This window comes from Mustela erminea, chromosome 17, assembly GCF_009829155.1.
Source record: "Mustela erminea isolate mMusErm1 chromosome 17, mMusErm1.Pri, whole genome shotgun sequence".
In the NCBI taxonomy this organism is placed as follows: domain Eukaryota; kingdom Metazoa; phylum Chordata; class Mammalia; order Carnivora; family Mustelidae; genus Mustela; species Mustela erminea.
This window is the reverse complement of record NC_045630.1, coordinates 8,951,774-8,973,248: the sequence shown is the minus strand read 5'-3', so window position 1 is coordinate 8,973,248 and position 21,475 is coordinate 8,951,774. Positions and strand designations below refer to the sequence as shown.

The following is a 21,475-nucleotide window of genomic DNA, read 5'->3' as shown; positions in this document are numbered from 1 at the left end:
AGAATCTTGCACTGGGAGAAACACCACGTACCTCGACAAGGCTAGAGCCACGTGGTGAAACAATACGGGGTTTCAAAGTGTTCCAGAAACGACAAAACATGGTGTCGGAAGAAATGAACTTCTTTTATAACTTTACGGACTACGCTGCATCCGAGAGCATGGCCATTTCGCACCAGGAGTGTCTCCATCGCAAACAGTCTCAGGAGCCATGAACTTCAAAAGAAAGAAGTGGGTATCTTCTGCAGTGTGGATGCAATACATCATGGCTTCCCTAAAGTCAACGAAAACTAATATCCCTAAAAAGGGTGTCATTTTAAGAGTGTATTCCGATGCCCGGGCAACCCGTCCCCCCCCAAGCGGCGGCGACCGCGGCCGGGGCGCGCTGGGGGGGCTCCTGCGAGAGGCGCGCTCGGGCCGCGCGGCCAGGTCTCCGGGGGACGCTCGGGGAGGGCTTCGCGCTCGGGACCCAGCCCCGGGGCGCGGAGGGTGCGGTCCGCTCGCCGCCCGCTCCCGGCCCTCGGGCTCAGCTTCCCCCGGGGGCGCCGCCCACCGCCCCGGGGCGGTGGCGACGGCGGCGGGCGGCGGGCCTCGGGGGCCACGAGGGCGCGGGGAGAGCCAGAACTTCCCGCCCAGGAGCGCCTGCCCCCGCCGCCGGCTCCGGCGGGCTGGGGGGATGTTCTCGCGAGAGGAGAGGGGGCGCGGGGCGCCGCGGGTTTGGGGGGCGCGGGGAAGCCTGCGGACGAGGGCGCGGCAGGGAGGGGAGCAGAGGCGGCGGGCAGGGCCGGGGACGCGGGGAAGCCGCTCCCGCCAGTCGCCGAGAGCCAGCCCCTGACGTCAGGAGTTTTCCTCAAAGTCAACAACAAGCCCCGCGGCGGCGGCGGCGGCGGCGAGAAGCGATCGGCGGCGGCGGCGGCCCGGGAGGGAGGAAGGAGGGGGCGGGGAGGCGGCGGCAGGGTACCCCCACCCCCGCGGCGAGGCGCGGCCCCCCACCCCCAGAGGAGGCCGCAGACCCCCGACCCGCGCCGGGCGCGCCCCGGGGCCCGGAGCCTCCGCCCGCCGCCGCCTCGCCGGCGTGACCCGGCCCCCGCCCGAGCGGTGTTTTCTGGTGATGAATTGAATTTGTAGCCGATATCCGATTCCCATGTAGAGTCTCCGCCTCCTCCTCCCCCCGCCGCCGCCCTCCCTCCGCCCTCCCCTCCCGCCGCCGCCGCCGCCGCCGCCTCCCGCTCCAGCTCCGCGGCCCGGCCCGGCCGGCTCCCTCCTCCCTCCCCTGCAGCCTTCGCCTGCCCTCCCGCCGGCCTCACCGGGCTCCAGGGGGGCCAGAGGCTCTGCGGGGTGGGGGGAGGACAGGAGGGGAGGAGGAGGAAGGGGGGACCCCCGAGTCGCCCCCTCTCCTCCCCCCGCCCCCCCGGCTCCATCCTCCGCCGCCGCCCGAGCAGCTGCGGGGCCGCCGCCGCCGCCGCCTTTGCAGGTAACAGCCACCGCCCCCCGCTCGCCCCCTCCCCGCCTGGCCTCCGCTCCCTCCGGGCCCCCGGCCCCGGGCCTCCCTCGGGCGGGGGGGGAGGGCAGGCGGCGGCGGGGTTGGGGGGGGAGGCGGGGGCGTCTGGGTTGTCACCGCGCCGGGGGCGTGGGCGGGGGCCGGGTCACCGGAGGCTCGGGTGTGGGTGTGGGTGGGCAGGCCGGGGGATGCCCGGCGCCGCTGACACCGGCACCCCCTCACTTTCCGGGGGAAGCTGGGGGGCGGCGGCGCGCGGGGGGCCGGGGAGGGTGTTCCCGGCCTAGCGGTACCGGCCGCGTCTGCGCTGCCCCGGCCCTGGCGCCTCCAGTCCCTGCGCAGCTCCCGCTCCCGGCCGGCCCGGGCCGCGCGGCGTGGGGAGGGGGCGCCGGCCGGGCGGGGGCGGCGGCGGGCTTATATAACGCGGGGAGCGCGGGTGCCGGCGTGTTTGGGTTGGGGGGAGGGGGCCGTCTGCCGCGCTCCCCGGCGCGGGGGCTGTCTGCGCGCGCGGGGTGGGGTGCAGGCGAGGATGCACCGGCGTCCCCCGGGGTCTCCTTCCTCCCCACCCTCCCCGGCAGCCGGCGCGCAGGAAAAGACTGCCCTGGAGAGGGGGGGGCTGGGGGGGTGGGGGTGTGTGTGGGAGGTGGGTAACGTGCTCGTCTGTGTTTTTAATAGTAGTGGGGTTTTAATCCGCTTGGGAGTTGTGTGCTAAGAATAGAAATGTGCGGAAGATGCTGGGTTTGGCGGATCCAGTGATGCTGTAGCTGCTGGCGGTGGCGGCGGCTCAGGCTGCAAGTAAACAAACCAGCCTCTTCCTCGTCCACCTCCTCCTCCTGCGCATCGGGTCTGCATCAGCCATGATGCTGGCTGGGCCCTCAGAGCCCAAAGTTGAAGCCTGGCCGGTCGCCGGGTTCACCCTGACTCCCAGGCGGGGTCACTCCTTGTTTGGGATTACCCCGGGGATCTTCACTTAGGCTGGATTGAGTCTCTTTGGGGCCAGGTCTTCAATACCGATATTGGCTGTTTATCTTAAAGCAGAGGAAAGGCTTTCCCATAAGCCAAGGATAGGATGCTCCCATTTTTTTTTTTTTTTTTTTTTTTGCATCAGGAGAACCTTATGAAAATAAAACCAACTCATTTCACCAGTGTGGTAATTGGTCGAGAGCCCAGTAGTTTGTAATGGCTTACATTTTCAAAGATAAGTTAACAGCGGAACCTATGTATCTGTGTATTAAGTAGTACTATTAAGAAAATGTTCACACTTTTTTAGTTCATCCTGTAGCTAAGACATGTGACATGATGACTTTTTTTGCAGTTGAGTACCTTGTCAAGTGCTTCTAATCGTCAAGTTAGATACATGTTCCATATTTGGGAAGGCATGGTCATTTTTATATCTTTTATAAAGATGTAAATTACTGTAAATTGTAAATCACTACCCCCCCTTTGGGTTTTGGTGGAAACTCATTAAATTAGGTTATACATTGTTAGGAAATAGTTGAAAAAGCCAAAGCTAGAAGAGTCCAGTAAACCTGGCTTAGGAAAGTTTGCTTTCAGAAGTTAAATATCATTGCAAAATACGTATAAATGAATATAAATATCCCAGGTGGTGGTCGTCCAAAACCAGCACACATTCAGGAAGTGGTTGTCTAAGACAGGAATGCATTTTTTATTAAGAAATTTAATTCTTGGTAAATTACTTGATTTCTGAGGTGAATGTGTAATACTTTGGAAGATGCATATCAGGAGTGTCGTTTTTTGTTTTTTGTTTCCTTTTGGCAACACATAATCTTGACTTGGAAAGTTTACCACATAGACTGTATTTGAAGATCTGCTTTTTTTGGTCTCACTAGGGTTGACCCGAATATCTTTGATTGGCTTGTGCTTCTAATTTTTAAGTGAGGGAGTGCACATATCATATGATTGAGACACCATTAGAACTTAGATGAATGTAGAACTATAGTTTTCAGTTGCTATGTTTTGTTTGTGGTAGGTGTTTGCAGTAGTAGGTCTTCCAATAGCATTTTAAAAATACCTAAAGTAATTCTACCAAAAAACTTAGGAAACTACTACTTATATCCATTTTGTCCCCTATGCTTAGTCTTTCTGTCAAAATTACCTTAGTGAGTTGTTTTCCAACTGAAAATTGGTTTTTAGTTTGACATTGATCTTAGTTTAAGTTGTGTATGTGAAGGTGCTTAAGGGTTCAGCTTTAGAGTTTTTGGTTTATGTACTTTTATAGCTGTAAAATATTTTAAATAAGATTTCATTCATTCTTCCAACAAATTTTTTAGTGTGAACTGTGTGCCAGAGCTAGTTTGATTAAAAACTTTCCTTATTTACATATCATTCAGAAGATTACTACCATTAGAAAGAGAATTTGTTTTCAGAATCATTGCAAATCTAAACATGTTCTGGTTAAACATATCCTAGGACAAATGTACTTGGCATAATAGAATCTCATGTAGAGTAGAGATTTACGATTTTTTTAAACTCTGGCTTTTGATTTAAACATACAAAAGATTTTTTCTTAAAAATTCAATGGAAATTTCCAACTATTTGGTTTTCTTTAAAAAGAGGAACCTGTTTGATAAATTGATTTTTTGTGTAAGTTTAGAGTTTACCTGAACTTTGCATATTTTTGTAAAAAGTTAGCTACCCGTTGTTGTTAAACTTTTTTAGTTCAGGAATTCACCCTTGAGAAGATAAGGCAGTTATTGTTAACTCATGTTAATTGGATTTTTTGCATGATTTGATAGGATCTTGTGTTTATAATGTGATTAAGTTTTAAGCATTAAAAATGCTTAATTTGCAATAATTTATATTTGAATACATAAGACTCAAGACAGAAAAATAAACCATTTCATTTGTTTTGATGAAATCAGTCTTATAATTTGACGGTGGCATTTTTGTTTTTCTTAACATACATTTTAATGCACGCAATGAATTTTTGTAAGTTTATGTTAGAATATATAAATCATTTGAAGTTGCTCTGTTTTTAGCTCCAGGTTTCAGGAGTGTGCCTTAGTATTCTGAATACTTGTTTTATACACCACACACTCTTCTGTAGTCACCTGGAAGGTTAGCCCTGAATCATCTGATGTTAACTAAAAATTTTATTGTGGTCTTTCGGCAGCGTGAGGTCAGGTTTAGGGTCAATGCCAGCTGGTGCCTGGTGAGCACTTGCCAAGTACCAGGCGCTGTTCTAGGTGCTTAATGTGTGTCAGTTGGTTTAATCTTCACAACAGCCCCTGCTACTTTATGAAAGTGGTTTTCACAAGAGAAAACACTTACTAATGCGGCATTATAAAAAGCCATTTCTGTTTGACTGTCCTCGTTCCGAAACACTTTTTTTCCTTAGCATTTTGCCTAAGTTGCTTATACCTCTCATTAGACTTCCCAGTGACATACTCAGTTTCAGTAATGTAGTACAATAATTTCCATAGAAATCTCGGTAATAGAGTAAAAAAAAAAGTGTCATCGACAGACCCTTAACAGTCTTTTTCATTTCATTTGTTTCAGAGACCAAGTTCAGTGCCTCAGTTGTTTACATATGTTATTGCAGTGCCCTCCTCTTTTGTATTTAGATGTAAATAGGTTTCCTTTGCCAGGTAACCTTCACGTAGTAGTTGATAGATAAATTAATACATGTTTCTTGACCCATACATTTGCTTTTTAGTGGTCTTTTCAGTACTTTCTTTATATTTAGCTTTTACCAACTGCCAAGATTTCACATTTTGTAAATGGATTTATTTTGGTAATATTCAGGGGGAGAAGTAAAATGATTGACCAGAAGAAATCTATAGAAGACTTCTAAGGCTCTGACTCTGTTTGGAAGTCTAGGGGATGGGAAGCGGGGGAAGATGGTATTCTGCCAGTACTGGAGTTCAGTTCGAATTCTGTCTAAGTAAGATTGATGTTTTGATATTTTATCTTCCCAACTATGTATTCAACTTTTGAGAACAGTAACTGCGTATAATCATGATGGTGTCACCAGAGATGTCATCTATGAGCGAAGTAGATGCTAGGTGGATTTGAACTTGAAGAATCATAAATACCAACTCTGGAAGAGCTGTGAAGCTACTTGTCTAATGCTACACCTTTATTTTTATGGCTAAGAAAAGTGAAGCACAGAGAAATGAAAGGACTTGATGTAGTGTCACTCAGGGTGGGATGGAGTTGGGAACGGGGACCCCAGTTTCGGGGCCTGCCCAGTGCTCTTCTTGATGCACCATTGTGATGAACTTTGTTACAGCATTCCATACCTGTGGGTTAACTCTCAGTTTAATCTGGGTAAAATCCGTCATGCTGATTCTTGACATTTAATGGACCATTATACCAACTGCATTTTGTGTATATATGTGGATTTTTTTTTTTTTTTTCATTTTATTGTCAACGAGGTCTCCAAGGCAGATTTTAGAAGGATTTTATATGTGTTTTGGAAAAGTATGGCTTCCTGTGCAACCGAAATTCTTTCAGGGGCAACCCTCAACCTTTTTCTGTTGTATTACAGGTGCCTTCACATAGAGACAAGCCACACTTAATATGAGAAAGGTAGGATATCCTTTGTCTATGGCTTGTTTAGTGGTTTAGGTGAACCAGAGGAATCCAATAGGCATTTTCCTAGTTGCTTCAAGTTAGAATATTAAATACAGCACCCAGCGCAAGTTTTTTTGTTTGTTTGTTTGTCTGTTTTTAGTTTGGTTACTCATGGTTGTGTTGGTTCAGATGGCATTCAAATGCCCTAAACTGAGGTAGAGAAGAGGAGAAACACTCCCCACTTTTGTATGAATATTTAAAAATTTGCGAATTGAAAGAACCTGAAATTTTGCGTGAAAGTTGGAAATCTTGCTTATGCCAATTCAAGTATTTTCCTGTAGGATGAAACATTGAAGATATCTGTTAGTTTTAAGAAAATCCACAAAGTCTGTTACTGCATTCTGAAGAAAGTTTTGTGGCTCACTTTCCCCATATGACAGGTTTATGAACAGGATAGCAACTTGTGAGAGGGACAGATAGGCTGAGTTATTTGAAGTGCAGAGCAAGTTGTCTTGAATTTCCCTTTATTTCAGTATTTTTCCTTTCCCTTGAATCCTTTAAAGAGTTTTATATGACTTTAGGCATTTATTATGGCATAAGTTAGTTTCAGCTATTTCTTAAAATTAATAGGGTAGAATTATAGTATGGTTCCCTTAACAATCATTTGTATTTCAAAGTAGCAAAATTCTCTTGTCTTTGTACCTTAGTAGTCCTTCATTAATTCAGTTTGGCTAGGCATAGCTAAAGGATATAAAAAGTCCTGGTGCAGGACAAGTATAGTCTTCATAGTATTATTTACAGGCAAGGATATGGTTTAGAGGAAGTTGTATTATGGATAGTATTGTGGCTTTGAACTTAGAAATTAACATGTAGGAAATTGCTAACCTGTGAATCTTGCTCTAATTTGTAAAAAAGAAAATTGCTGGCATGCCTTTTAACTTTGTCAACCTTCTGGTCTTCTGTTGGTGTCATTTCCTTTGTGATGCTGCAGTTATATTTGATTTTTAATTTATTTGAAAACATTGTGTTTACTGGACTTTTGAAAAGTAACTCAATACAGAAAGAATATTCACAGCGACATCCACAAATGTTACACATACTTCTGAGAATTCCTATTGGGTTATTTGGAAGAAAGCATACCTAACCGATAGAAGACTTGAACTGCAGGCGGTCCCACTTGTTACTTGTCACTATCTCGTTACGGTGATGGCGAGGAAATAATGTCACATTTGGTTGCTCACAGTTTGCCTGGGTTCAGAATTGTCGATGCTGTAGCTACTGTACAGATTTGTTTCTAGAGTCAAATTCAAAAATATGTGAAAGCACTTTGATAACACTATTATTTGGAAAAGATTTTTTTCAAACCTTTGTTTTGCTTGCCTCCATGTATACTCAGTGTGGTCCTTGTCACAGAGTAGGCAATCAGTACCGATTTACTGATTACATGTATATGTTACTTGAGTGAATGAGATTTTGGAAAGACATTTGAAGAATTTTGATTATTGCTTAAAACTGAATGGTTTTTGCCTTAAGCAAATATCTTTTTAAAAATTGTTATGAATGTCATTAATAAGATAGGCCATTCTCTCTCTTTCTTTCTTCCATAAACATAATTTTGGGCAGCATTGATGCTTAGTTGTTGGCCTCCTCTCAACAAAAAGTATCAAAAAACATGGAGAAAAGGAGCATAATTTTAATGTGTGCCAGTCCTCACAATTAGTGGAGGTCTACAGCAAACATACTTTAAGGAATAAGGAAGGATATTTATTGTAATTTAAATTACTTCTGTGTAGATGTTTTTATAACATTTGAGTTCAGGTTTGTCTTTAAGGTGACATGATTCCGCTCTCTGTGTTTCTTATAGTATTAATTTATCTAGTGTGTCTGTTCTTCATTAGTTATGTAAAGCTGTATCTGTGCTCTTTCATTCATCCGCTCATTCATTTCTTCTGTATTTGCTGGGCGTATCTTACGTGCCCCGCACTGTCAAATTGCTTTACTAAATAGTAGTGGTATTGAGTGAGGTACAAGATGTGAAAATGTTTTGTAAATTGTGAAGTGATATTCAAATGCTGTTATCATCAAATTCTCAAATAGTTTTGAATGAAAGAACCTTTAGTTTAACTGCTTTGTATAAATTCTAAATTGAATCTGCCAGGAATTTTGTATGACATTTTTTTTAAGAATAGACAAAATGAGATTATTCAACAATGAAATATTTAATGCATTAGGCTTAAAAGAAAAAGAAACCAAATTTTGTCTTTTAGAGCTCATGGGATGGAACGTATTTCTGGAGAAGCTGGGCTGTAGGAGGAGGGGAGGTTCATGTCCAGCTCATCATTTGGCAGATTAGTGTTTTTAGCCACGTGGAGCATGGGAGTGGGAGAGCGTAGATGACTTGGTGCAAGTGGGTTGCCACTGTAGGGAAATTAAATCGAAGAATATGGTGGATTGCTTAAGAGTCATTAGCATTGTGTTTTGCACACAGGACAGCATTTATTTCTAGCCTATTGGCCGTGATTCTGCAGTAGTATACTTTGAATATCTTTTAAGCTGTTTTCAAAGAAGGTATCATTTTAGCTGAGAGTCCCAGGAGCAACTTTAAAGCTGAAGGTTATGATGATGTAGAATTTGCTAAGAGTTTAAGATGCAGTTGGATAAAGCCACTTCCATAATGAGTGGGTTTACTGGTCCTGATGATGATTATAAATTTTGTCCTGTTGATTTAACATACATTTCAACACTTTAAATATAAAAGCAACAATAAATATTTTTATCTAAAAGTTAGTTTTTTGAAAGTTTCATTTCACTTATTTTTTTTTTTAAATTTATTCGAGAGTGGGGAGGCGCAGTGGGAGAGGGAGAAAGACTGTCAAGCAGACTGTGTGCTGAGCACAGAGCTGATCTCGAGACCCTGAGATCAGGACCTGAGTGGAAACCAAAAGTGAGACCCTCAAGGACTGGGCCACCTAGGCACCCCGAAACAGTTTCATTTTAAAACAAAACTCTTTGATTTGGGTTGATCTGAATATTTCAGTATGTTGTTTTGTACCGAAGCAGTGGTGCTAGTGGAAAGAACGTGTGCATGGTTCTCTGCTCTTGGTTCCCTCAGAAAGCAGCTGTGCGACCTTGGGCAAGTCTCTTCATCCCTCTGAACTCTCTTTCCTCAACTGTAAAATGATGGTCCTTTCCTGCTTTGAGATTCCAACAGTGAAATGTGAGCTTAAAAAATGGAATGAGTTTTGAAAGGACTTTTCTTTAGTGTCTCCATAGATGTGTTGTAATGCAGATTATTTTACTAGAAAGGAAGATATTTAGAAAGGAAGATATATGTTTATTGGAGTGGTATCATTTTTTGGTTATTACTAAGTGCCCACCCCTGATCTGTTCCATTTCCAATCCCAAGAATATTAAGATAGGAATTTTTTTCTATCCAGATAATACCACTTTATAGTCAGGAACTAAGAAGGGCTTGAATGGGAGGAGGTCCCTTGCTATAGGTGCTGCCAAAGAGGACTGCGTGCAGCTCTCCGGAAGCCCTCAGTTTGCGCTAGGGACCCCGATACTTAATGTCCTCGTAATTGTTTATGTAGTAGAAGGAGGTAACCCTTTTAGTTACCTGGTTCTGTATTATGGAGCCAGTTTTTAGGAAGTTCTAGAAATCAAATTAAAATAATGTTTGGATTCTTTATTGAAGGTTTTTTGTTTTTGTTTTTTTGCCCATTTTTAGTGATGAAATGAGTCTTGCTTTGAGTTATGTGGCCAGTTCACAAAATGTATTCCTCTGGATATATAAAGAAAAAAAAAAGAGCCCTGTAGGTTCAATAAGTTGAGGATTTGCTGGAATAAACAAGGTTGTACGTTATTTTATATCTTTAATAGTTTAATAGTGATGTTTCAAGAGAAAGAATAGTTCGTAGAATTTTTCCAAACTTACTTGACCAAAAATTTTTTTTTTCTTTTTCTCTCTCCCCAGCGCCCCCCACCCCCCGCCCTGGTATTTCTCTTGGTGTTCTTTTAAACATATTTTGGGAAAATACATTTAGATTCTAGTATCTCTTTCTCTGCAGTGGCAGACCCCATTGCTTCTGAGGACAGTCTTGACCTTACCTGTAGGTGCTGAGGGCACGTGTGGGGGTGGTTTTCTATTCAGCCACACAAACTTAGTCAAGCTTTCTTAAGTAAATGTTAGTCTTGATTCCTCACTGCTACGTGATTAGGTTTTCTACTTAATATGCATTGGAAAATGACCCATGATTCAGTTCCAGTAATAGCTAGGGAGTCTAACCTTGAACTTGCTGCTATGGACTATTAACAAAACCCAGTCTGAGAAAACAGTATAGTTATATAGTCCATCCGTCCATTTTTCTGGTTATCTAAAATTTATGCCTGTGCTTTTGGACATATAATGCCAGTGTACCCTGGACTACATGTTTTGGTCCCTTTCTGTGGAAATATTTTTAACTCTGTTTTATCTTCGCATTTTCCTTTTTAGGTTGAGAGGGACAATGAGAAATAGCCCTGTAAAACTCATTAGTGTATATATGAGGATACTTTTGGGGACTTTGTTTATTATACAGCAAGATATCTTACAAAGACCCATGGGATAAATTCCAGATTTTTATCCCAAGAAAAACTATTCCTTCTGAAGCAACTTATTTTCTTTTAAAAAGTATTTGTGGGATCTTGCGAATATTGAAACTGATTGTGTCTCATTTGCTTTGCTTCCTAAAAGCTTTCCTGCTAAATTGTGGCCCTTTTACAAATATGTAGACTTTGACTCTGGCTTCTTTTTATCTGAAGGCAGTAGAGTCGTGGAGTTAGGAATGCGGGCTCTGGAGTGTGATGGCCTGCGTCAGATCCAGGCTCCATCATGCAGTAGTCGTGTCGAAGTCAGGCACGCTGCTTAATCTGTGCGAGCCTCAGTTTACTCATCTGTGAAATGAAGTTAATGGTGCCCTCCTGGGTTTATTGTGAGGATTTCCTGAGAACGATAGATAAGAACAACTGTTCTTGACACAGCCTGGATACCCCCTGCTTTTTTCCACTTTCATATTCCTTTTGTTTCACTTCGTGTATTTTAAAAAGTAATGGGCTCCGTAGTATTTATAATAATTTATTGATTGTTATCCAAAAACTCATTGTCATCTAACTCATTGATTGTCTAAAATATGTCTTGGAGTATGGGCAAAGTAAGCATACGCAAGTGCTGGTTTTTAGCACATTGTGTTTTCCATAAAATACAGGTATTAAAAACAGTCACGATTGCTTTGCAGGAAGTATTCCTAAATCCCCAGAGGTTTCGGAACTAGACATACACGAAAGTTTACTTTTAGTTCCCCCAACTTTGAGTCTCTCGCCTTTTCACCTCCAACACATAGCACTGAACAGATGTTCTGTGTTCATTGTATAGGTGTGACAGTGGTTTTCTTAAGACATTTCTGTTACAGCCTCTTAGGTTAAAAGTTTCACTATCGTTTGAAATCGGTCATAAGCCCAGGGAAGCACGTTCACTCTAGAACTATTGAGTAAATGAGTTCCCCAGTTTGAGAAGTTAGAGTTTTATGTGAGGTCAGGCCAGTTGAAGACATTTACAAAGAATTAGTTGTTTGTTATTGCTATGTGAGTTGCAAGAATGGAAAAAAAAGAAATTCTTTCTTCAATACTTCCTTCCAGGCTGAGTCATCACTAGAGAGTGGGAAGGGCAGCAGCAGCAGCAGCAGCAGCAGCAGCAGAGAATCCAAACCCCAAAGCTGATACCACAAAGTAGCATTTCTCCGAGTTGGGGGCTCAGAGGGGAGCCATCATGAGCGATGTTACCGTTGTGAAAGAAGGCTGGGTTCAGAAGAGGGGTAAGTACTCACCAAAGCCGAAAGTCGTATGCTTGGTAAGTGTGCTGACGGTCAGTGGTGTCCTGGAACTTGGTATTTGTTCCATAGCTGTTCGCAAAGTCCAGTAAGAGAGAAATATTTAACTTATGTGTGAGGAATTTGCTTGTTATTTAGGGATTCTTCGTAATTCTTGATTTTGATAATTTATCATCAACGGTACGAAGACTTGGCCTCCTGGTATGTTGTGTTACAGAAAGTTCATGTTGTGTTTTTCCATGTCCACAGATTCTACAATCCAGAGAGATGTCTTTCGGATGATTTGATACCTAGAAAAGTGTCTAACTCATCAGCATTTAAAGACATGTAAATTTATATTAAACAGGTCTGGGCGGTAGCAGGGGAGGGGCTTACAGGCTTAAAGGGAAAGAGTTCTCCCTCAAACTCATGGTTTCAACCGTCCTGTTAGTTAGGTAAGGAGAGTCTGAAAGTAAAAGACCAAATGAAGAAAAGGTTTTGTGTTGTGTGTGTGTGTGTTTATGTCTCATTTCATATTTTTATTTTTCATGATGTAGTTTTAGTATTTCTTGTTCACTCCTACTTTAGGTAAATAATTCAAATGCACTATTATTCTTCTCTAATACTAAAGGAAGAACTCTTCAACATAAAGCTTAGTTTATCCTCTATGAGGTCACCTGCTAATGTGGTCAATATGTTTATCAAGAAATCTGGAGTGTAGACCAGTTGCCAGGCAACAAGTGTTTATCCACGTGGCCAAATTGAGTAGCATGAGGACTGTTTTACTGTCAGGACTCTTTAAGTTCTGTGTACTGGATCTATGTTCTGATTAAAAGTTACCTTTTAAATATGTGATTGCAGTGTTCCTTGTGGGTCGTAGTTAATTCCTATGCTTGAAAAGCTGTTGTCAGAAGTTAAATGAGATTATGTATGACTGAGTTTTAAAAAATCAACCTTATTGAGTTATTATTTCCAGAACAATGAAATTCACCAATTTTACGTGTACACTTTGATGAGTTTGCTGCCTTCAAGCAGTAGTGTAACAAGCACTACACATGACAGCAGACATGTCTGTCTCCCCAGAAGTGCCCTCAAGTGCGGTCAGTCCTCTTTCCTCAACCCTGACAACCACTGATGTGATACCACTGGAATCTTCCTTTTCTAATTTCTCTTTATCAATAGAGGCCTGCGACCTTTTGTGTTTGGTCACTCTCATGTAGCGCAGTACTTCAAGGATTCATCGTGTTGTTGTGTATATCATCAGTTTGTTTCTTTATTGTTGGGTCACATTCCATAGTTGGGCCATAACACAGTTTATCTCCTGACCAGCTGATGGGTAGTCGGGTTGTTTCTGGTTTCTGGCTGTTACGAATAAAACTGCGGTGAGCAAGGGAGCGTGTATCTTGGTGTGATGTATTTTCATTTTTTCTTGGGCAGTAACCTAGGAATGAGATTGTGGTCATGTGGTAAGTGTGTGTTTCACAATAAAAACTGTTTCAGCCAGTATTTTACTGTTGTTTCATTTATTGTATGTTCTATTATGTAGTTAAGAAGGCATTTTCAGACTTCACTGCTGTATCAAGGTATTTTTTCTTTATTTTTAACTTGCATATTAACATTTATTCTATATTTCTTACTATCCTTGGGATGGCAAATCACGTAAACCTTTTGGAGTAATACTTTATTAAGCTCTAAAATCTGCTCTAGTAAGACCAGAGCGAGGATTAAGTAAGACAGTGGATGTGGATGTGTTTTGAGAGTTTTAACACCAGCGTAAACTATTGTGGTCACGGCATTTTGTCAGGGATTTAGGGTGGTTCTTGAGTTTGTTTAGCTAATTGTGTCTTGTCTGAACTACCATAAGAGAAGGTTGGTATATAGTGCGTGAGATACAGGAACAAGAAAAAATGGACAAAGGTTATGTTGTGTTTTTCTTACATTGGTTAGAAGTACACAAAGATATATAATGATAAGTAAAAGTCTTTTCTACTCTCTACTTTTTCAGACTGGTTTCTCTTCTGGGATATAACCACTTTAGACCTTTTCTACTTTTAATTTTTTTGGTGATTATTATCTCAATTTTATGTATATTATACTAAGCTTTATATTTGAATAATCTTACATAATCGAGTATATATTATATCACCTTTGTGAGAATAAAGAATTTAACTTGTAATACCTGTTTTCTTCCTTCCCTCCTGAAGGAGGGGAGAGGGCTTCATGGTTATACTTCCAACACTTGGCACTCTTAATTCTAGAAGATACTTAGGCATCATCTCTAAACTTGTCACTTTATGAGTACAGAAAAATTAGTACCCCTCCCAGTCTTTCCCCCGAATTCCTCATGGTCCCCTTCCAGGTTGTGTCAACTGTAACATTTATTTAATGTTGCCAAGGTTTGTAATAGTTTCACTTGTTGATTTGGAGCAGCAGTAATCAATAGTGTGATAAGTAAATACTACCTGCTGCTAAAGGAAGTTGTGTGACGGGTATGGTGTGTTAAGAGCCGTAGGGAACAAATGTTGGTATTCCAGATCAGGTCGTACTTTAGTTTGGCTTCTAGTTGGGGCTATACCTGTTTTTCCTGGATTTTCCAGTTGCCATATTGCGCCCCCCTCGTCCCGCCACCGTTGGTTAAAGAGAGTCTGTCTTCTTCATCATACCACTTGGGTATCCAGTTTTTTAATCATAGTATTTGTTGAAATTTTATTGGAAACTGACTTTCTTCTGGGTATGATGTTAGCTAAGAGCATGTTATTTAATTGCATTCTTGGACATGTTCTCTGCTTTCTTAGACCTCGTGTCTTTCCCATTTATTTTGGATTTGTTTTACCATGTTCCAGAAGGTTTTTTTTTTTTTTTTTTTTTAAATTTCCTGGAGTACTTTTTTAAGAAAGAATATGTGGAGGATGCTTGTCAACAGAGTATTCAAAAATGTGCTTTTCACTTTGACACCCAGGACATACCTTAGCTGGGTATAGAATTTAGTTGTGCAACAGTTTTCCTTTGGAATTTTGAAGGTTGCGTTACATTACCTTTTGGTAACCAGTTTCACTGATAAGAGGCGTAATGCTAATAGGAGGAATTTCTCTCTAGGTAACCTGTTTTTGTTCTCTGGAAGCTTGTTGTGGCTGTGCCTTTTTGTCTTTGACATGAAATGTAAGGAGGATGAAATGTAGTTCTTTTAACTCTTCCTGTAAAGCATTTGGTGCACCTTTTGGATATATTGGCATATGTCTTCAGTTCTAGGGAATCTTCTGTATTTCTTTCATTATTTCTTCCCTTCTGTGTTCTCTGTATTCCTTTACGGCCTGCTCCCCCCACTCCCCGCCCAGAGCATCTATTATCAATGTTCAGGTTTTACGATTTTTCTTTCACTTCCATGTCTTTGTTTTCCAGCCTTGTTCTGGAAGATTTCCTTGACTTTTTCTTTGAACCCTTTACTGAGTTCTATTTAAGCTATTACTTTATATTTCTGGGAATTCTTTATAGTTCATAGCCAGCTCTTATTTTACAGATATAATACAATCCTTAATCTTAGAACACTAACTAGACTTTATTTTTAACTTTTTTCTCCTGTCTGAGTAACTTTTTCAGTTTGTTTATTTTTGTTCTTTTTTTGGTGGTGTTAGTATTCCTTAGGTATCTGGTGGTTCCTGTGGCTGTGTTTATACTTGGGAATGAAAGACTGAAATTGCTGGTCGTGTCCTCTATTTGTATTATTTATGTATTTTCCCTATACATAAGACAAGTTAGAGTCACTGAACAAAGATTTGTGATGGCAGTTTTAACTGGACTCCTGAAAGTATTAGTTGAAATATTAGGGGAAACCAAACTGGACATTTTTTCTTTCCACCATTCTTAATTTATTCCTTTAGAGATTTTCAGTATGATTTTAATAATAACTTTGTGTTTTAGTCAAGCAAATTTCATTAGGTAGTCTAATGTTGTTTGGCTGTATTTTTGTTCAAAGAATTTCTTCTAAAAGAGTGTTATTATTTGTTGCCTGTTTACCCTGAGAAGATAGATTTTGATCTCCTGAACCTGTGTGTACTTGTTTGAAGATAAATATGGTAACATCTGCCTTCTTTACCTCACGGTATGGTGGTAGGCATTATGAGCTAATATGTATGGAGTGTTTATTTATTTATTTATTTATTTATTTTTTTGTATGGAGTGTTTAAACTATTAATCAAAATACTAACAGAAAAGTTATATCATCCCTTACCTTGAATATCAGTCCTTTTCCTCAAACTTGTAGTTATCAATCAGTTCTTGTTAGCTCCTGTCCAGAGAGAATCTCATTTTATTTGTACTTTCAATGTAAATAAGTCATTCTTTAGTAAATATGATCCTGGAAAAGGAAAAAAATAGATTTAAAGATAGCTAATGGTAATATGTTGGACAAAAGCTTTCCTAATTTTGGTGATTGGTGATATATCGATATTGAAACCTTTTTTTGTTTGTTTGTTCTGTACTTTTCTGGAGCAATTACAAAATGGTAAGTATTAGTTGGACATGGACATGGGATTGTTGGTGTTAGAGATGACAGTAAAGAAAACATCATGTATAGCACACATAGACTCCAGTGCCACCTGCATATTCCTCTTTTGTGTGGGAGAGAACCTCATAGTTCAGTTGTATATCAGCGCAGGAGATACCTGCATGTGTATTAAACGCTTGTTAGATAGATGGTCTCCTTCACAGACCAGCCAGTTGGTACTGCAGATCTCTAAAGTTAATGTCAAAAGTTTTGCTCTCCTAGTTTTTATCCCATTACAGTCAGTGGTGATATTTGCTGTGAAGAAACTTACTGCATTAATAAAGTGGGAAATTTAACCAGCTTAAAAGGTCTAAATTATAGAATTAAGTAGACTGCAATCCTATTAACCAGGGCTGATTGTAATTTATAAAATTCTATTTGCTTAATAGTACTGTTTCTTAAAAAGGTAAGTAGTCTCATAAATGTGGCGAGCCAGTTTTTTGATAACAGGTTAAAATCTAATATATTGTTAGTCAACTCGTAACCTTACTGTTTTGAAATTGGTAACAAATCTAAGAGGTGGTTTTATCATTAAAAACCTTTGAATTGATAAAAATGCTGCATATTTCTTACACTTTTTGTTGCCTCAATATCTAACAAATCGAACATTCATGTTGTGTTCATGTATGTAACCAGTTTGTGCTTTCAAAGAACTTGTTTCCTTAGTTTGCTTTATAGTTAATAGTTTCCAGCTCAAGGACATCAATAAATTGTGACCTTGGAATGATGTTTGTTTTATATTCTTTGAAATGATTTGTTTAGAGGAATTGGAATGTTAGTGTTTGGTAATTCCAAGCGAAAACTTCATGAGTCTATGAGTTTTCTCTCAAAATAGCTTAATGCTATTAAGCAGAATATTTTAGTAATGTGAAGATTGTAAGCTGGGCTATATTTTAATGTGTGATTGTTGTGATCTAGTCAATTTTAAGCTGTTATGGAAAGCAAAATGCAAAATTTGTTGGGTGCTCATCCAAGTCCAAGGACCTTCTCCTTTACTTTTTACATACTTGTGTACCTTTTGTTCAAGTTTTATTCAGAAAGTGAGTTTCGAAATAAATTATCAAGTGATTATGGAAATAGAAAATGATAGTATGATTTTCTGTGTACTACTCAGCAGCAAGCATTTTCCATAGAAAGTAAAGAGCTGTGATAGTGACTAAATCACATGGTAGATTAGAGAAGCTCTTTTGACTGTTGATGTTACAAATGGAGCATAAACCTGAAAAAATTATTTTCTAAAGGCATTGGAGCACTGAGATTTAATGTATTTACAATAATGTGAAATTTGGGGTGTTTGGGTGACTGAGTTGATTAAGTGTCTGATTCTTGATTTTGGCTCAGATCGTGATCCTCGGGGTTGTGAGATCGAGTTCTAGGTGGGCTCCATGCTGGGCATGGAGCCTGGTTAAGATTCTCTCTCTCTCCCTCTCCCCCAGCCCTTAAAAAATGTGAAATTTATTTTTCTCATAATTTGAATACATTTATTTTGGAAATTTTAACCAAGTTAAACCAAATGGAGAGAACCATCAAATGATAAGCTTTCATATGCATTCTAAAGTTACAGAATTGAGAGCTGCTGGGGCGCCGGGTGGGGTGGCGCAGTTGATCAAGTCTTGGACCTCTGGTTTCTCTTCAGGTCATGATCTCAGGATCATGAGATTGAGCTCACAGCTGGGCTCTGTGTGCAACAGGGAGTCTGCTTGAGATTCTCTCTTACCTTCTCCCTCCGCCTCTTCCTGCTTGCATGCTTGTGCACACATTCTCTCTCAAAATAAATGTGTTAAAAAAAAGAACTGTCGGGTCATGATCTCAGGGTCCTGGGATCGAGCCCCGCGTCGGGCTCTCTGCTCAGCAGGGGGCCTGCTTCCTCCTCTCTCTCTGCCTGCTTCTCTGCCTACTTGTGATCTCTGTCTGTTGGGTGAATAGATAAAAATCTTTAGAAAAAAAAAAAAAGAACTGTAGAGTTCCTGTTGTGTACACACACATACATACTCGTACATTCTGCTTCCCAATAAGCATGAATTTTGTGTATTGACCTTGTATCCTGCAACTCATTAAATTCACTTATTTGTGTTAGTTACTTTTACTAAGGTGAATTTTTTGCTAATTTTCTGTGTAGATGGTCAAGTCATCTCAACGAGCCACAGTTCTGCTTCTTCCTTTGCAATCCTAATGCCTTTAATTAACTTGTTTATTTATTTACTTATTTATGTTTATTTAATTAACTTGTTTATGACTGGTCTTGTTTCGCTGGTTAGGAATTCTGGTGCAATTTTGAGTAAAAGTGGTAAGAGTAGACTTTCAGCTGCCTTTCTCATGTTACTGGGAAAGCATTTATACTGCCACTGTCTTCATAATATTATGTAATAATCACTGTTGTATTAGTTGTGGGTTTTCTGTTGCTGCCTTTAATCAGGTTGATAAAGTTCCCTTCTGTTCTAGTTTGTTGAGTGTTTTTATCATGAGAGGGTGTTCACTTTTTTCAAAAAGCTTTCCCATGTCTACTGAAATGGCTATTTGATTTTTCCCATTTTTCTGTTAATATGGTGCATTACTCTCATGGCTAGAATAAATCCCATTTGGTCACAATGTATTACATTTAATTTACCAGTTTTGATATGCTAATATTTTGTAAAGGATCTTTCTTTTGCATTTATGTTGGTCTGTCATTTTCATTTCAGGTTTTGGTATAATGGTGGTTTGGTATAATGGAGCAGGAAATACTCCCTGCTCCTTAATTTTTGAAGGAATTTGCATAAGATGGGGTTTATTTCTAGTTTAGCATGTTTGGTAAAATGCATCAGTGAAGCCATTTGAGTTGGAGCATTTTTGGTGAGATTTCTGATAATAAATCCAGTTTTATTAATAGCTATATACAGGACTATTCAGATTTTTTGTTTCATCTTGTGTCTGTTTGGGCAAATTATGATTTTTTTTTTTTAAGGAATTTGTCCACTTCATCTAAGCTGTTGATACATTTGGCATAAGGATGCTCTTATTATTTTGTTATTTAAGTCTTTGCAGGATCTCTAATGATAATCCCTTTATTAAATTCTGATATCAGTAAACTATGTTCTCCTTTTTCTTACCTTTGGTCAGCTTTACTAGGAGTTGATATATTTCACTAAGCTTTTCAAGGAGCCAACTTTTTGCTTTGTTTTCTTTGTCCTTTTTTTCTGTTTTACTGCATTTGCTCATTACCATTTTAATTTGTGTTTCTTTTTTCTGGCTTAAGGTAAAATAGTACATCACTGATTTTAAACCTTTTTTTAAAATATAAGCACTTAAATCTTACTTCACTGCCTAAGTATGTCCTGCAAGTTTTGATGAAATATGTTTTCATTATTATTTAGTGTAAAATGTTTCCTAACTTCGTTTGTGATTTCTTCTTTGAACCAGGGGTTATTTAGAATAATGTTGCTTAATTTGAAAAGATACAGGGTTTTTAGATAGCTTAGGGTTTTGATTCCAGCTTTCTATTTAATTGTAATTACAAAAGATACTATGTAAAATTTCAGTCATCTGGAATTTTTTTGTTATTAAAAAAATTTTTTTTTATGATCCATCATATGGTCTCTCTTGATTTTTCTGCTAGTCTGGATGTCATTTTTTTTTTTTTTTATAAATGTCTGGTCAGCATGGGCGATAGTCATATCTTTTCTGACTTTACTGATTTCTTTTTCTTTAGTTCTGTCAGCTACTGAGAGAGGTAAAATCTCCAACTATGATTGTGAATTTATCTGTTTCTTTTTTCTGTCTATTTTGTTTTATATGTTTTGAAGCTCTGTTATCAGATGCATTTACATTTATAATGATTATATCTTCTTGATGTATTACATCTTTTATGCTTATGAAATGTCCATCTTTTTTTTTGGTATAAACTCTTTGATTTGAAATTCAATATGTCTGTTATTAATACAAGCACTCCAGGCTTTTTCTGCTTAATGTTTACATCTTGTATCTTCTTAAAATGTTATTTTACATTTATTTATTTATTATTATTTTTATTATTTTACATTTAGCTTATCTGTGTTTTATATTTAAGCTGCCTCTTGTATACAGCATATTTTTGGGTGTGGCTCTGTTTTTGTTTTTTCTTGATCTCATTTCATAGTCTTTTTGCTTTAATGTAGACCATTTATATTTAGACCATTCATATTTATTAAGGTAATTATTAATATGGTTGAGTTTCCTTCTTCCCATATTCCTGCAATTTTGGGGTTTAGAATTTTTTTACTTTCTCCTTTTATTTCTGCTGTGGCTTGTTAGTTATACCTCTTATTAAAATATAAAACAAATCTATGGTTGATGTTGATTTGATTGAATTTAGGTCTTCTGTTTTGTTATTTATTTTCGATTTGTCCTATTTTAAAATATTTCTCTGTGTTTATGTATATTGTATATATTATATATACAATTGTGTAATTATATATATTGCCTGTACATATATGTGTATATATACATATATATGTATATATATATGCGTGTATGTATATATATACACACACACTGTCCTTCTATTCAGACTCAATACTTTATTTCACCTATTGTGAAGAGCAAGCTGGAATCTCAGCTTTTTTCTCCAGTTTTTGATTTCCACTTTCAGGCTTGCTGGAGTCTTTTCTGTGCATGTACAATTCAAGGTTTAGCCATAATTTGGGTGGAATTTACCTCTAGGTTTTGGGGCTGCCGCACGTGTCTCACTTGTTTGTGGGCTGTCTCTCTTACTTTCCAGCCGCTTTGGCATCTCTGACTCTAGCATCTGACTCTAAAGTGAGCAAGACTATAGTTTTCTGCCTAAATTGTATCCACCTTAATTGCATGGAATGGGGGAGCCGGTGAAGCAGAAAGCCCCATCGGTGCAGATCTCACCCAGTGCAGTTCCTTGTTTCAGGTGCCACTATACCTCCAGTTTCTGCTTGCTTTTGGTGCTTTCCACTGCCTTCAGCTAGTTATTTTGTATATTTTATACCGAGTTTTTAATTTTATGTGTGGGAAGATTAGTCTAATGTAAGTCACTCGACTTATACTCTGATAAGTATATGCTTCAATGTA

The 21,475-nt window shown here is 39.8% G+C and overlaps 1 protein-coding gene across 3 annotated transcripts in view; it reads left to right on the top strand.

Moving 5' to 3' along the window:
* Nucleotides 1-1,013: 1,013 nt before the first annotated feature.
* AKT3 (AKT serine/threonine kinase 3) overlaps nucleotides 1,014-21,475 on the top strand; it is a 303,335-nt gene continuing 282,873 nt past the window's right edge. For 2 of the 3 annotated variants that reach the window (XM_032317285.1, XM_032317283.1), the window contains exons 1-2: nucleotides 1,014-1,471; nucleotides 11,708-11,883. In XM_032317285.1, coding sequence (XP_032173176.1) covers nucleotides 11,838-11,883 — 46 coding nt within the window. In that variant the 5' untranslated portion in view covers nucleotides 1,014-1,471; nucleotides 11,708-11,837. Of the gene's footprint in view, nucleotides 1,472-6,005; nucleotides 6,047-11,707; nucleotides 11,884-21,475 lie in introns of all 3 variants that reach the window. The other variant, XM_032317284.1, reaches the window with a different exon arrangement.